Below are 17,509 nucleotides of genomic sequence, written 5' to 3'. Positions count from 1 at the left end.
ATCACCCACCTGTTTTCCCACTCTTTGTTGCAGAAGAAACCATATCTTCATTATCTGAAATTTTCTTCCTCAAACATAGGTTTATGAGGCGTCTGTTTCCTGAATCAGTTAAGCACGCATATAAAAAGATGCTGAAGGAAAAGCATTAACAACAGAGTGGAGAGAAGGCAAAAATCTTACTGAAGAAAAGGAAAATTCTTTTTTTCTTTATCTTATTCTTGGAAGGCATGTGTTTCTTCATCTTGACTGTGCAATTTACATAGCTAATTTAAAACAGCCAGCAAAATGGGAACTATATGAATGAAAATTCTTAACTGAACTATATGTAACCCAAGTTTTTACCATATGTTAATTTTAAAATATCACCACATTTGTTTAATAAGATGTTTCTACCCACTATGGAAGATATGCATTTTGTATTTCTGTTTATAGAATGAGAAAAAGGATGTAGACTGAACCTAAATAAACTCGAGTAATAAACATCTAGTACATTGATATATCTTTGCCAAAAACACACTGAGCATTCACCATCCTGTATTTCCACCAATGTACAATTCTGTTTGTACTGTAAAAGTAAAATCATGTCTATTACTGAAAGATCAAAATATATATTAATTTTTATATAACATTGTTCTTGTCTTTCAGAAAAGGTTTTTAATCAGAGAAAACACATCTTGTACCTTCCCTGTGGATTTTGGAATTGTTTTTACAACTGTCATGCTCTGTTACTCACCTTGCTGTACTTTCTTTCTCAGAGCAAACCACAGTGCTACTTTAAAGGGCATTCTGAGGCCTTCTTTCTCTGTACTCAGAATCCTTTCTTTATTTCAATTAGATTGTTTTCTGAATAATCTTGCTTTTTTCCCCTTTGTAATCAAGGCTACAGTTTAAATTTTCCTTGGTCAACTGAAACTAATGAAGTAATTTTCAGAGAAGTATCATACTGAGCATGAGAAACTCCATCTGGTCTCCATTTGCCCATACACAGGACAAAAACAGCCTTGTCCACTTGTACGTTTCCAGTCCTTATCCCATGCACATTTCACCTACTTAGCGTAATTCACTAGAGTGGTTTTGAAGATTTCAAACACTCTTAACCATTTAGCTGGTCCACATCACTCAGGAAATGTAATTATGGTCTGTCATCAGCCTCTGTCTCCTAACATGTAAATGGTTCTCCAATGCCAAGGTGACAGGCATGGTGTTAGAATATCAAAACAATTAAATTCACTCCCTTGGGGCTGCACTGGCATTTGGCACTCTGTTTTGAGTAATTTTGTTTGCTGATTGTGTTATGACAGGATTTGTAGCCCAGGGATTTGCAATCATTGGGCATCTTTCTTGTTCTCTTTGAAGGGCACTGAATTATGCCTGGCCTGTCTCTGCCCCCCAGTGACCCCACTAGCATGAAGGCCCAGATGTAGCAGCAGCAGATATTGGTGGAAGCCCATGAGTATGTTCCTCTGCAGCGGGAGGCCACTAGGATTCTCCAGCCTACCTACATCCTGTACTGTGACTTTTCATAGAGGTAGCCAATCTTGTTGCCTTCATGAGCATGAGAGTTAAATCAAAACTTGTGAGTTAAACCAGTGCAAAGGAATGGATTACACGAACTTCTGAAAGAAATCATTTATTCCATACAGGTGGTAGCAGACAAAAAAACTTGATCAGGGCAAAAAGCAAGAGTGTTTGCACTCTTGTATCAACAACAATTATGCTTAAATATAATTAAACTTGCAAGATTCTTAAGAATGGCTCCTATATTCTTTCAGTATGCACATTTCACATTTTTCTCTTCCAGCTTTAGAACAGAGAGACTGCATCTCATAAAAAGGGAAGACATCCACCATTTAGAGATAAGGGGAGATTCTCACAGAAACAAAAGGATCCACTTTAAACAGTTACTGTCTCAGTGCATTATTTTTTGGCATTTCCCAGTGAAAATAGCATTCTCATCCAAGCTGTAAGATGCATTCTTGAACTACATCCATGGAATAAGAAACAGACAATGTAAAGCTGAGTAGTTCCAGATTCTGAAAAGCAGGAGAAAGCCATAAGTGCAAAAATGAACAAATGTATAAAGTGAGTTTACAGTAACTGCTGGGGGAAAAAAAAAAGCAACAAAAAAACACACACAAAAAAAGTTCCTGGGGATGTGCTTGTACTAAGCAGGCATGCATTTAATCCCCAAAGAAAGGGTGCAGACCAAGTAAATGACTACACTTTGTGGAAGAAACTTTGAACTCAGTATCTTATGTTGGGTAAAATGATGTAATTCAAAGATAATCTTGACACTTTTTTTCCTGTCCTTAAGCTAAAAGTTTTATTAAGGATATTTTATTGTGGACATAAGATAGTTAAAAAAAAAAAAAAAAAAGAATGAGTCACTTGGCTAAAGAAGTACAGCAATATTGAGGTCTGAGTGCTATTTGTTAACTCATGTCTAGCAGTATAAAATAAGTTGGAAAACAAAAGTCTGTTCATAATTTGTTTTGTAAAGGAAAATGTTGTTTCTTTAAAATACAAAAAATCTTTGTATAACGCTACGGCTAGTGATCTAAACTTTTTCAGATTTGTGAAACAATTATCATTCTCTCATCCCACAGGAACAGCAGATGGGTTGTCCTTGTACAAAATGTGGTATCCACCTGCACTTCATTAAGAGAGCTGCATTTTCGTACATGCCACACCACAAGATCACCATGATGACATAGCAGCTTCAGAGAACAGCGTGACTAGGTTTTTTTTTTTTCAAGGTCTTTTTTTTTTTTTTTCCCTCTTGTAACACAGAAGATCTGGCAGACTTTTACCTCCTGACACTGTTTACAGCATATATTGGTCGATACAGTCCCTTATTGCATCTGCTCTGGGAATTAAGGAAAGCAGCTTCAAGGCAGTAAGGTAAGTGCTGCTGCATGTTTTAACTGTAATGTTCAGCTATTTAAATGTAGCTGTAATGGGAATGTGAAAACATGTCAAGATAAGTTTGCCAATTTGTAAATTGAATACAAATCAGCAATCGTTTAGTGCATTTACTTTTTTAGCTTCCTTGAAACAGCCTCACATGTTTTGTGCATCAGAGCTGCACTTTTTTCAAGTCTGTTTTGTTCTGCTTCAGAAGAAGAGTTGATGTACAGTATGAAGAATTTATTTTAAAGACTACTCATTCCTCACTTGGTAATAGCTTCATTCACTCCATTTGTTACATTTTCTTTATTTTATAAAAAGACAAGGTATTCAAACATTTAAATAATTAATCATGTAAATGATTAAAGAGAGGAAAACTAGAGGCACTTTGGAAATTTTGGATAATTTTAAGGCATATTTTATATATATTATTGAAACTTTTTAATATGAACTCATGCAGCGTGTGAAACATTAAGCTGCAGAATTAAGCCATATTTAGATTAATGATATTTGAATAATGAACTTTTATATACCTTATATCACAACTTTGAAATTGAAGCAGTATAGGCTCCAAAATAATTTGAATAGTTTGTCTACTCCACTGTAGTAAGCATTTTTCCAAATTTGTGGATTTGTCATTTGGTGTGTTTTGGCATTCTGCCTGAGCAACTTCACAAATGTTTTCACAGGTATTTAACAACATAACTGAGTAGAACAAACACAGGTAATTAGTTCAAGCATGCTTGTGTTATAAGATAAACATCTAAGAATGTATGCTGATGTTATCTTTTGAATGTATATAGTTCAGTGTAACAACCGAGCATGTGTACATTATCTATTTACATTTTACACTTCTGATAGAGAACCACTTAGAATGCAAAACCACAAAAAATAAAACAACACTAAATATTCAGTTTACTGTGCTATTTCATCTCACATACATGCACCTATGACTTTTCACTATAAAATTGTCATTTAAATTTTAAAATGTTATTGGTAAAATCATTCAACAATTTTTTATCTAACTCTAGAATATTTTCACAGTAGTTAAACATTATACACTCTTTAACTGTCTGCCTATGATACTAGTAATAAAGATAAGCATTTTGAATATAACTTGAGAGCACAAGAACAATAGAATTTGAATTTAAAATGGGATGCTTATTCTACTTTATCAGTAAGACTATGAAATGAGGATGTGTAAAAATGTCATTGTGAGGTCAAAGAGTGTAGTCCATGAAGTTCACTACAATGTCATATGTTTTGAACACTAAGTAGTTAGATCCTCAACTTTAATGTTTAGTACCAAAATAGGAACAGATTTCAAAAGACTGCATTGTAACTTCTCAGCTTTCAGAGTAGCTGTACTTATTCATACCAGCAGGGGACTTAAAGTCCCCTGTGTTCTCATCTCATGCAGTAATGAAGAACAGACAAAGAAAATTACACTGATAACTCATGTTTCAATGATTCTCTATCCAACAGTTTGTCATTAGATAAAATGGAGCCAACAGCGTGGTAAAAGATACACAATCCTAGTCCATGTTCAGAGGACAGCAGCTTAATATCCAGCAGTGAGGCTTTGTGGGTGATTGACTGGAGATGAGATCATTTAAAAAAAAAATCCTTGTATTACACAAGATCAATAGGCCATGATTAAAGTTACTCTAGTTGACTAAACTGTGATGTGGCTTTTATCAACTCAAGAAAAGCATGGAAATTTAGTTAAAGAAGACTTTCTAGCAATTACCTTGCATTTTAACTTTAGGAACTCTGTCACGAACTAGTGCTAATAACAAGACTGACTTACTCTGCTGGAAGACTGCCTAGATCTGAGAACAATGTCTGGTGGCCTGTTTAAATGCACATGCTGTCTGAAATTGAGAACAAGAGTGTTCTAAGGATTTTCTGAATTGTTGCATTCTTTGAACAGTAGCTGAGTACATGTTTGTGGTGAAAATCGAAGTAAGCTCATCCACTTCAGTGATGCTACGCTGACTTTTACAACTCAGCATCCATCTAGGTAGTAAGAAATATCGGCAAGATACTAGTCTATGATGATTTTGAGATATGAATAAATTCGTATCTTCTGAAGCATCTAATGAGTAAAGTATGTCCTTGAAAAGTAATGTGAGATGACTCCTATCACAGCAAAACATCCCCAAATGTCCTAAGCATCCTTTTGCTGTATATGATCTAGAAGACCAACTATGTAATGCAAATGCTTATTGATCTATTTATTTGGAATGGTGATACAAAGTAATTAGCATTCTCATTGTCACATATCAATTTTGAAAGAACATTTGCACTATTTGAAGAGTTTTCATTTCATATCCCTTGTAGACCCATATTAGATACTGTATACACATGTACACATATGCAGTGCTGTTTGACAGGCCCAGGAGAACATGTGCTGTTTCTATGAGTCTTTCTTTAACTGAATATGGAAATGGAAGAAGATATCTCAAGCTACTGTCATCTTAACAATACACTATGTAGCAGATCATCACCCTCAGTTTGCAACTTTCCTGATTTTTTTGAAAATAAATTAAACCATGACATATTATTTAAATATAAGGTATTTTAACGTATTAGGAATAGCAATGCAAGCTTGACAGAATTTAAATGGCAAAACTATCTCTGAACATGACCTTCAGCAAAACCAGATACTTCTGTCCAAGTTTCAAAAACTTGGACTTTACCATCCTTTCCTTCTTGTAATTAAATGAATGACTACAGGATGATTTTAAAAATGTGTTACTTCCAGCAGCAGAATGGCCTGCAGGTTCACATTACAAAGGCAGATAATAACAAACTAGATGCTGTAAATCTGTAATAGTAGCATTGCATTGCTAACAAACTAATATATTTTTAATTAATTGATAGCTTTATGTAGGAATCCTATATTAATTAGTGTTGAGTCAAAATATTTGTATATTAAAATTTCAAATATTGCAGAAAAATAGAAAAAAAAGAGTATGCTAACTTTTTTTATTCTCCTCCCCTATGCAGAGACAATACACATTGAAAAGATGACTCTAAACTCTCTACCCATCTTCCTAGTATTGATTAGTGGCATTTTTTGCCAATATGACTATGGTCCTGCAGATGATTATGGTTATGATCCTTTTGGGCCATCCACAGCAGTCTGTGCCCCAGAATGTAATTGTCCTTTAAGCTATCCTACTGCAATGTATTGTGACAATCTTAAACTGAAAACCATTCCAATTGTACCAAGTGGAATAAAATACCTTTATCTTCGAAACAATATGATTGAGGCCATTGAAGAGAACACGTTTGATAATGTAACAGACCTCCAGTGGCTGATCTTAGATCACAATCATCTGGAAAACTCAAAAATTAAGGGAAGAGTCTTCTCTAAACTAAAGAATCTGAAGAAACTTCACATTAACTACAACAATTTGACTGAAGCTGTTGGACCGCTTCCCAAAACTCTGGATGACCTGCAATTAAGTCACAACAAGATCACAAAAGTCAATCCTGGTGCACTCGAGGGTCTGGTAAATCTGACTGTCATTCATCTCCAGAACAACCAGCTGAAAACAGATTCTATTTCTGGGGCTTTTAAAGGTCTGAATTCACTTTTGTATCTAGACTTAAGCTTCAATCAACTTACAAAGCTACCAACAGGACTGCCTCACTCCTTACTCATGCTGTATTTTGACAATAACCAGATCTCCAATATTCCTGATGAGTACTTCCAAGGTTTTAAAACCCTGCAATATTTACGTTTATCCCACAACAAATTAACAGATTCTGGAATACCAGGCAATGTCTTCAATATCACATCATTGGTAGAGTTGGATCTCTCCTTCAATCAACTGAAGAGTATTCCAACTGTCAGTGAGAATCTTGAAAACTTCTACCTCCAAGTCAACAAAATTAACAGTGAGTTAAAATTGCATGTTTTCATTACCATTTACCACAGTCCAGACACTAATGGCTGATGCAAGTGTCTGGAATTGTTGTTCAAACAGTCTAAAGAAATGGTACTGGCTAACCAGTTAGCACACTAACATTTCTCTGACTGTTGCTCACATTAATATTAAAAAACAGACATTTAGCTACCCACATTCATCCTAAGGGCAGAAAATTCTGTTTTCCTTCAAATGTGGTTATTAATGGTCAAGTCCTTATCTCACATAAATTGGAATAATTGCATTGAAATCAATGGAGTGTATTTATACAATTTAGAAAAACAACTCTGGGAAAAGTTTAATCAGTGTGGAAGAGATTCAGAATTTGTAAGTCAAGAAAAGATAACAGTTGAGAATCTGACTACAGCATGTATTACCTTTCAAAAGACTGGCAGTGAAAGTACTACAGGGGAGGAAAAATAATTCATAAGGTATTAGGTTGTACAGTTGGGATTGATTGATTGATTGATTGATTGATTTCCTCCCTTCCTTATTTTTCGCCCTTACAGGCAGTATATTTCCAAATCCATCCTGAAATCCTAAGAGCTGCCCTGTTGTTTCTTCTTTCCATTTCTGTTTTCTGCATCATATGATCAGGTGTCAAGCTTGTCTCCATTTAAACAAGATTTGAACAAAAGTTCTTTCTAAAGTCAATAATAACCCCACCTTGTATGAGACTGGGGAGGTTTTTGCTGAGACAAGACTATCTTAATCCTGGGGGAGGAGGGAGATATTATGGAGCTGAGCAGGCCTCAACCTCCCATCAGACACTCTCCAGCTACACTTCTGTAATACAGAACTGGCCTCTCATGGAGAGGCAGTGTGGTCAAAAACAACTGTGTTTCTGTTGAGGGCTTACATTATCCTGCTAGCTAGCATTAACTAAATCAGAAAATCCTCCTGTTTACGTTTATCCATCAGGGCTCTAGGATAGCACTGTTAGCTAATAGATTAAATGTTTCTTTTCACAAACTTAGACTTGCAGCAAAATATTTTAATGCAAATCTTACCAGAGATATTTTTTTTTATTTACTATGTTTACTATGTTTCACATGTTCCTCAATATTTTGATTTTTTCTTTTCATGTATCTCATTTCCTTGTTTTGATGAGGGAGAACAACAAATTAATACTTCCCACATGAAGTATCAAATATAGCAACCTGTAGAACTCTTTCAGATACTCTTCTGTTCCTGAAAGAGCTGATGATTTTTAATTTCCCCTTTGATAAACGAGGCATTTTTCAAGGCTTAGAATGGCTGTTCTGAGCCTCCTTCAAGAGATCCAGGTACCAGGTTTGCTTTCCAATCACATTTCCAAGAATTTCTGAGCAACTGTGACAGTAATTTACTTTTTCAATGAAAGCAATGTTTCTGGAACACTAGTCAGTGTGACAGAGTGAATGCACTGGCAACTGCTACACTTTCATGGCTAACATATGCACTGGTGCAAGAGAGCTCTAATTTGATCTTTTGGCTGAACAAGAAAATGTAGAAGACTTTCATAACAAATTTCTTTGACTGTCTAATTTCAAAAGCATAATATTGTGTTCCTTAATAGGCAAATTAACAGTGTGGGACAAGCAATAGGCGTTTTGGTTTGAGAAGAGACCAGATACAGAGTGAGCAAACCCTTTGCAATTCTTTATTCATTACATCTGATCTACAGTTCTGAGTGCTTAGTCTTTCTAAAAATTCAGTTGACTGATCATTGACCCTCAGACAAATAACCAGTTGCTTTTTAATAAAATATTCTTGTTTTCCAGAGATTTATGTAAGAATGAAGGAAGGTAAACAAGGAAAGCTTCCCCTCCATATAATGGCCCATAGTACTCATGTGAAAAGGAAACTTCTGTATTATATTTAATGATAATTTGTCTTAAATGGTTACACAATTCAGTAGGTATAATTTCTTAGATTATACTTGCATAGTTTAAAATTTTCACTTATACTGAAACCTAATGTAAATATACTTCTGCAGAGTTCTTCATTTGCTGTCATGTCTCTTTTTCTCAGTACATTAAGGGCTATCAATTAACCTTAGCATTTGTCCGAGAAAAAGCCCTACCCATTTTGTTGTTATTACAAAGAAAGGAAATATTTCTCTAAATTATTGTCCCCGAGTTTCATTTTGGTTTGATATATAAATTATGCATTGCCATATCTAAAAAATTTTGTATTTGGAAAATGTCCTCATCTGAGTGACTTTGAGCCTGGTGAACAAAAGCTGGTAAATGTACACTCCAAAAGATTTGAAACAGGATCAGTTTCATTTCATTGTGTTCTGTCTTCATCCCACTGTGACATGAGGAGCAATAGGCTAGCCAAGTAGGATAGCAAATTGGAATAAAGACAAATTCAGAATAACCCCTTTGATCTCTACTAACTAATAAATTGAAACACATGTGAAGCACATATTAGGTATCAACAGTATATCCCATCACCTGTATTTGAACTAGTTGGATTTCCAAGCTAGTATAGGACCATGGTGAGTTTATGAAAGTCTTTGCTCTCTTCCTACCTGAAGCCCAGAATGGAGAAGATTGAACTTTCTGGGTTTTTTTAATGTCTTTTTTAGCAATTTCAGAGTGAAATGTTATGCTTAATAGTAACAATGGTTTGCTCCTATGCTTTAAGATACCTTTAGGTTTAAGTATATATTTATAGTATTTGTTACAGATTCTTCAGGGCAAATAACTCTGCAGGTATAAACATCAAAGAGAATCAGTGATACAAGAAGAAGGTTCACAAGTCCATATTTCATTTGCAAAAGATTAAGGAAATAATTGCTTCCACCTGCAGCCCTAGCAAGAAGATATCATAGGAATGGAATATAATAAGCGGATCTTGAAAACTTTCCAGAGGTCAGTCAAAGTTGCATATTCTCATAGAATCCTTGGAGTTGGAAGGGACCTCTGAAGGCCATCTAGTCCAACTCCCCTGCAGTGAAAAGGGACACCACAGCTAGATCAGGTTGCCCAGGGCCTTATCCAGCCCCTCCTTGAAAGTCTCCAGAGACAAGGCATCAAACACAACACTAGGTAACCTATTCCAGTGCCTCATCACCCTCACTGTAAAAGATTTTTTCCTTGTATCTAAGCTAAATCTACCCTCCCTGAGCTTGAAGCCATTTCCACTTGTTCTATCACCACAGACCCTGCTAAAGAGTCTGTCCCCTTCTTTCCAGTAGCTCCCCTTTAGATACTGAGAGGCCACTCTCGGGTCACCTCACAGCCTTCTCTTCTCCAGGCTGAACAGCTCCAGCTCTCTCAGCCTGTCCTCAAAGGAGAGGTATTCCATTCCATGGGTCATTTTTGTGGCCCTTCTCTGGATGCACTTCAGCAGATCTATGTCCCTCTTGTACTGAGGACTCCACATCTGGACACAGTGCTCCAGGTGAGGCCTCACCAGCACAGACTAGAGGAACAGGATCACCTCCCTTGACCTGCTGGCCATGCTTCTTTTGATGCAGCCCAGGATATGGTTGGGCTTCTGGGCTGCAAGGGCACATTGCTGGCTCATGTCCAGCTTGTCATCCACCAGTACCCCCAGGTCTTTTTCAGCAGAGCTGCACTCAATCCTTTCATCCCCCAGCTTGTATTTGTAATGGGGGTTAACTCGACCCAGGTGCAAGATCTTGCATTTAGATCCAGCTTTCTGCTGCAGTTCATTGGCTGTATCAGTAGCTGTACCATGAGTTTAATTAAACATCACTAGTTGTAAGATGTTTTGGGTCTTTTATCTGGAACACTACACCAATCTCAAAGTGATTTTTTACAATGGCCTGTGTAGAAATGACTCAGATATGCTTACTATTGGACCACAAGCCAGCAAGGACGACTAGAACTCCTGATCTCATTAGGCTTTTCTGCTGTATTGCATGCCTTAACAAGAAGCCTTAGCATAGTTAATTTTCCTCAGCTTGAAGTTTATTGTGCTCCTGATTTGGAAAAGGATATACTCTTGCTTAGCATATAGTTAAAAAAAAAAAATTGTGTAGAAAGTAAATGTTTCTATGCTCCTATTTTGGTCTGTGAGTGAGAGCAGAGCATAAACCTGCTCCTGGTTTTTATTCCCTTTTTATATATATATTATATTCAGATGATTTGTTAGAATATCAGAATTTCTTAAGGAAGCAGACACATTTAGTGAGAAAATAGCTGTTCAATTGAAAATCCAATTTTTATCCAATCCTTGTTACTATCACTGTGTCTGGCTCATGCGAGAATTCTTTGTTGGCAAAACATGAATGTCACACTAGTGGCAAAATTCGAGGTTCATTGTATCTGAACTTGGATATTATTAATTCAGAAACAGTTTTTAACAGGATTATCTGCAACATTAATCTCTGTAATAAAGGAGGAAGTAAACTAGTGATGCTTCAGTGGATCAGTCTCTTTGATTGTAGTTCTCATACAGAGCAACTAGATAACAGAATATCAAATGCACTCCAAGTCCTACTTATCTAATCTTGTTGTAGTGTAGACAACAATTAGAATACAGATATTTTTAATATACTTCTAACAACTGTATAATAAATTAATACTCAAATGAAAAACTGTACCAAGTAATGGAACCCAATACCACTGAAGTTCATGACAGAGTTCCTTTGACTTCTGTGAAGACTAAATCAGAATCCACTTCCAAAGTGGTTTCAATCTCATAAACAGTCTGCACTGTTAGATATTTTAGTAGCACTGATAAACTTTATGATTTACATGTATGAGGTTTAAATACTCTGAGTAGTTAAGCATCTACCCAGCTTACACATACATACCTTATATTTCAAGCAAGTAGAAGAACTTGCACTCAGAAGTGACAATAAGAAAAAATATGAAAAAAAGTAAATTCAGAAAGCTTTTATATATGTGAACTTCAACAAGAGTACATTTACCATGCCATTTTATTTTCCATGAATGATAAGAAGAGGAAAAAGAAATCTATACTGGAATTCATATTTATTTAAGTCTTTGCAAATTACACCCAAACTACCTACAAAGATCTGGAGCTAAACAACTAATGGTATAGTCTGTAGGACAGGCAAACATATGTTTTCATGCAACAAATTCCATACAGATCTAATCTGATAAGTATATCTTAAATTATATGTTTATATCCCACAAGAATTGGCAGTTCACTTCAGCTGATACATTCTGAACTGGAAGAATATTAGAATTGATCTGCAGGCTTAATATTATTAGTATTATGATTTGAACTGTCCAATGACTGTGCCATCAAGGATGTCCTTTATCTCTTCTCTGTTGCATTTTCCATGAAAATAAATGGAGGCATTACCTTTATCTCTCATCTATCCAAAACAGTACAACATACAAAATCTAAGAAACTGTTCTGATTTTGTAGTCTAACTGGTGTACAAAATCTAACCTCTTTGAAATACATTTCCTTAATTCTCATTTAAAACTTATGTTGTGAAAGATACACACAGTTTTACCCCCTATTCAACATCATATCTCTATCTCTACTGTCTCTAACAAATTACCTATACTGTCATTCTTTAAAGATCTGCTGTTACGGATGGATATACATTTATACCTAGTTCACACTAGTTCATCTCATCAATGACAGCAGATTATTGTAATGTTAATTCTGGAAGAATTCAATTGAACTTAAAATGGAGATGTGAAAGATACTTCCTCCATCTCCTTTAGTACTACAGTGGAATGTAGGTCAGCATATTTTCTTAAATGAGATAAATAGTCATACAGGAAAGATATGAATGTTGCTGTTTTCAAAAGTCCACTGGTAGTCAAAAGGGTTTCTGATTCTGAGAACCCTATCTGTTTTTCACAAATTGTGAGATGTAGTCCTCTGCAACATGAAAGGATTTTATCGCATTTGATCGATAACAAAAACCCTAAGAAGACACTCAGATTTCTTCTTCAGTAGTGACAATGTATGAATCAAAGTGAACAGAGATAAGAATGAAGGACCATCTTTGTAGATTACACAGTGGTATGTAATCGGTACAAGGCTTATTCACATAGATTTTCTCTTGAGAATAGACCTTTTCTGCATTATACACGTCGGTTGCTTTGAAAGTAATGTCTCTTATTTAATTTCGTGGAAACTACAACAAAGAGCACAATAAGACCATTTGATACAGCAAATTCTCAGCTACAAAACGCTATATTTCAACATAGTCACCACCACTGGCTGTGCACATTTTCAAGAGAAGAACAAGAGCCTGCATGCAATGCTTGTGAAAGTCTGTACCAGTGGAGGTGACCCACAGTTGCTTTTGCCACTGCTGAAATGGACCACCCTCAGCCTCACTGTGCTCTCATTCACTGCTTGGTCTCTATTAACATTCAGCAAGTGTTGATGGATGTCAGTGGGTGCAATGTTTTCTGCATAGAGGAATTCAGTGACACCCCTTTGGTTCATCGACATGTCCGTGTCAGATGCCATTCTGTCAGACTGCCCCTCTGCTGCCATCTGTCACATGGCAACAAAATGTAACAGAATATTGTTGGGAAGGTTCAGCCTCTACTGCCATACCACCAGCATCTGCCTCTGATGTCTTGGGCCAACATAATAAAATGGGAGGCATTACTTTCGGAGCATCCCTTGTATATATGTGTACTTATTTATATTGAGCACAGAATTTCTCTGCTTCATTCTTTTTTTTTTTTCCTTCAAGTTAATATTGTTCATAAGATACTACTTCCACTCAAGATCTGCTGTATTTCAACTGGATGGAGTCCATATACAGCATGTTACATGAATTGTAATAGATACAAATATTTTTCAAATATTTTTTATGTTTACTTGGTAAGCCTGCTATTCTGGAAAGGTTCAGCTATACAGTTTCAATGTACAACTCCTTCCTTGTTCCTAGGCCAAATTTCATTTTGAAAATAATAAATCAAAATTAAACATTCAGAAAACAATATTTAACAGAGAAACTCTCTGTGGATTGCCTGTTCTTATGGGTAAGGCCAAATCATAGTTTCAGTTGTTCCAGAAACTTCAAGCAAGATATTACATAGCACTGTTTCACTTTTCACCATAGTGCATTCAGCACAAGGGACTATTCCCTCTGCATCCCAGGTTCTAGTGATTCTTTTCTTTTTTTTTTTACTTTTTTTCCCCTATTTTATTCTTTTTTTTTTCCTTCTAAGTGCCAGCTTGAGTCTGTAAATAAAATCTGAAGTCTTAAAATTCATAGTGATGTTGGAAGCACACATCACTTAAAAAACCCAGTCTTGAAATTCTGAACTTCTGAACTTCTCTCAACTAAAGAGAAGAATCTCTTTGACACATCTGTTGTGATAGGACAAGGGGAAATGGTTTCAAACTAAAAGAAAGGAGATTTAGATTGGATATAAAGAAGATTTTACCATAAGGGTGGTGAAACACTGAAACAGGTTGCCCAGGGGGATGGTGGATGCCCAGTCCTTGGAGACATCTGTGGTCACGCTGGATGTTGCTCTGAGCAACCTGATCAGCTGTAGGTGTCCCCGTTCACTGCAGGGGAGTTGGGCTAGATGACCTTCAAGGATCCCTTCCAACTCAGAAGATTCTATGATTCTATGATACAAATCTCTCAAGTCACAGTAAACTTATGGGGAATTATATAAGTGGAAACACATAAAATATTGAAAAATATATTTAGCAGAGGTTCAGGCTGGTTCTGCAGTTTGGTCACAACAACCCCAGGCGACCCTACAGGCTTGGGGAAGAGTGGCTGGAAAGCTGCCTGACGAAAAGGGACCTTGGTGTGCTGATGGACAGTCAGCTGAATATTAGCCAACAGTGTGCCCAGGTGGCCAAGAAGGCCAATGGCATCCTGGCTTATATCAGGAATGATGTGCTGAGCAGGACTAGAAAGTAATCCTGCCCCTGTACTCGGTATTGGTGAGGCCCCACCTCAAGTACTGTGTTCAGTTTCAGTTACCTCAATACAGAAAGGACATTGAGGTGCCGGAGCAGGTCCAAAGAAGGGCAACAAGGCTGGTGAAGGGCTTGCAGAATATGCCCTACGAGGAGAGACTGAAGGAACTGGGGCTGTTTAGTCTGGGGAAGAGGAGGCTGAGGGGAGACCTCATTGCTCTCTTCAAATACCTGAAAGGTGATTGCAGTGAGAGTGGGGTTGGCCTCTTCTCACTGGTGACACGTGACAGGACAAGGAGAAATGGCCTCAAGTTGCCCCAGGGGAGATTTGGTTGGATATCAGGAAAAACTTCTTTACAGAAAGGGTTGTGAAGCACTGGAACAGGCTCCCCAGGGAGATGGCTGAGTCACCATCCCTGAATGTGTTTAAAAACTGTTTGGATGTGGTGCTCAGGGACATGATTTAGTGGTAGGTTGTTAGGGTAGTATGGTTAGGTTGCAGTTGGACTTGATGATCTTTAAGGTCTTTTCCATCCGGAGCAATTCTGTGATTCTATGGTTCTATGATTTAGGAAAAGGTGAGATGGAGGAACAGGCTCCTCAAGGAGGCCACCGTTTCCAAGTCCTATTTGTCCTAATTATTCTTACTCATGTACCCTTTTTTTCAGAGTTTCCATTGAGCAGCTTCTGTAAGGTTGTTGGACCATTGACCTATTCCAAGATCACACATTTACGCCTGGATGGAAACAATCTCACTCGGGCTGACCTGCCACAGGAGATGTACAACTGCCTTCGAGTGGCTGCGGAGATCTCACTGGAGTGAGATGCCTCAGAGTCTGCAGTTCCCTTCTAGGGGTCATTAATACATGAATTGCATCATGATAGCTCTTTAAATTTAGGATACGTCTTAAAAAATGTCAATCTGCATATTATCCATTCTGTTTGTTAACATTTAGCATGCATTTGGCAACCTTATGGAAATGTGTGCATATTTTTACAAAAGGTTTTTATTTAGAAAGCACTAGAATGACCAGATGTGGTGCAAAATATGCCTTCATGTGGTTAGTTAAGTTGAGGGTAAACATTCAGCCTTATAGAAATCCATGTTCAAGCATGCAATATGTACTGTCTGGTACCAGACGTATGAAGAAGTCAGATGGGTTTCATCAGAGTGCTGAGCAGTATGGGCTAGCCTGTGTAAATAGAAGATTCTCCTGCAAGCAATCCAGCATTCTTAATTATTAGTGCACTTCTTTTGTTAAAATGATTTAACAATAGAAAAGCAGTTTAAAATGTATGAAAATACTTTTTGGAGCCCATTACAATATAAAATGAATAGAATATGTGAAAGATAACAGGGAAACAAACTTTTTTTTCAGGTAAAAAAATGTTTTCTTTTTCTCATACTTTCATTTAAATTTTCATGGCAAGATTTTTATCCATTGCTGGTATAATTGTTATTTCAAAATAAGTCATATATACAAGTATTTTTATTCAATTACTTGCATGCTACTTTTAACCAGATTGTAGAAAATAAAACATAGTAAATAGTATTTCTGTGTCCATATCATTGTCAACAGTGTTTCAGTCTTTTATAAAGTGAAAAGAAAAAGAATCCTTCAGGTTAAAATATGATAATCTAAGATATTCTATTTTGCAAAATTTATTGTAAGGTTAAATAAACTGTTTTCTCTACTTTCAAGTTTCAATATGTTTATAAAGATACAACTTAACTTACTCCACCTCACTTGCATTAGCCATTAAATCCACATCTTCTGGAGGTTGCGGTATGGGAGGCACAGCATTATGAAACACTGTGAATTAATTTGTAAGCACTATCAAAAAAATAACAAAATCTCTCAGAAGCCACAGGCTATAAGTAAAATGCAACTCTAGCTATTCATGACAAAAACATTGGTAATATATTGTACCTGGGAATGAATAGTCCAAATACTGTCAGCATCTTGGAACACACACTAAAAGAAGTGCTAGTAACTGAGAGTCATAAATGACTTGCTTGCAAACACAGATCATCCCATGGGTACTATTTCCCATTCAAATACTAGACTATTAAACCCTCAACCAGAAACTCTTAGAGTTTCCATAGCAAAAGCAGAAAGTATCACCTAAGAAAAAAAATTCCAGACAGAATTTAGTTTTAGCTAGAGGTGAAGTACGCAGTGTGTTTTGCAACATCCATTAAGGATGTTTAGGAACATCCATTAAAGGGGTCAGGAAGCATCTTACAGGTAAACTATCTTCTCCTTTTCCACGCTATCCCTTTTCCTCTCTGAATATAGTGTACGCCTCAGTGCAGTGATTCATTGCAGTTTTCCACTGCCAAACAATGGGCCAGACTCAGGTGCATAATGAATGGGCAAGGTGGCAAAGCAAAAGCTGCAAAAGAGAAATTGAAGCTGGACATGTGAACAAATTCTTCACAGTGATAGTGTGAAACCCTGATATGAGTTGCCCAGGGTAGCTGTGGACTCTCGATCCTTTGAGATTTTCAGAACCTGGGTGGGCAGTGCCCTGAGGAATAGCTCTGGCTTAACTTTTAGAAGGAGGCTGAACTAAAGGACCTACAGTATTTCCCTTAAACTTACTAATAATTTCTACTATTCCAAGAATACTGGGAAATAATGGGGGAAAATATCAGTTTTAACAACCAGCTCAACAGTTGAAGAGTTTTGCATTAAATTCATGTGGAAAATTTATTGTTTCAAGTTCCAGTCCATAATTCAGATTCCCTGGACACTCGCAAAATCATAACTCAGCTAACATTTGGATATAGATTCCATAGGTAAAAACTA

At 36.6% G+C, this 17,509-nt stretch overlaps 1 protein-coding gene across 1 annotated transcript; it reads left to right on the top strand.

Annotated features, from left to right (window-relative positions):
* LUM (lumican) lies at window positions 2,552-16,249 on the top strand. Its single transcript, XM_021400423.1, has 3 exons — window positions 2,552-2,901; window positions 5,920-6,816; window positions 15,365-16,249. Exons 2-3 carry the CDS (start codon window positions 5,940-5,942, stop codon window positions 15,517-15,519), a joined length of 1,032 nt encoding a protein of 343 aa, XP_021256098.1. The 5' UTR covers window positions 2,552-2,901; window positions 5,920-5,939; the 3' UTR covers window positions 15,520-16,249.

Source organism: Numida meleagris, chromosome 1 (assembly GCF_002078875.1).
Source record: "Numida meleagris isolate 19003 breed g44 Domestic line chromosome 1, NumMel1.0, whole genome shotgun sequence".
In the NCBI taxonomy this organism is placed as follows: Eukaryota; Metazoa; Chordata; class Aves; order Galliformes; family Numididae; genus Numida; species Numida meleagris.
This window is presented reverse-complemented; position numbering and strand designations above follow the sequence as displayed.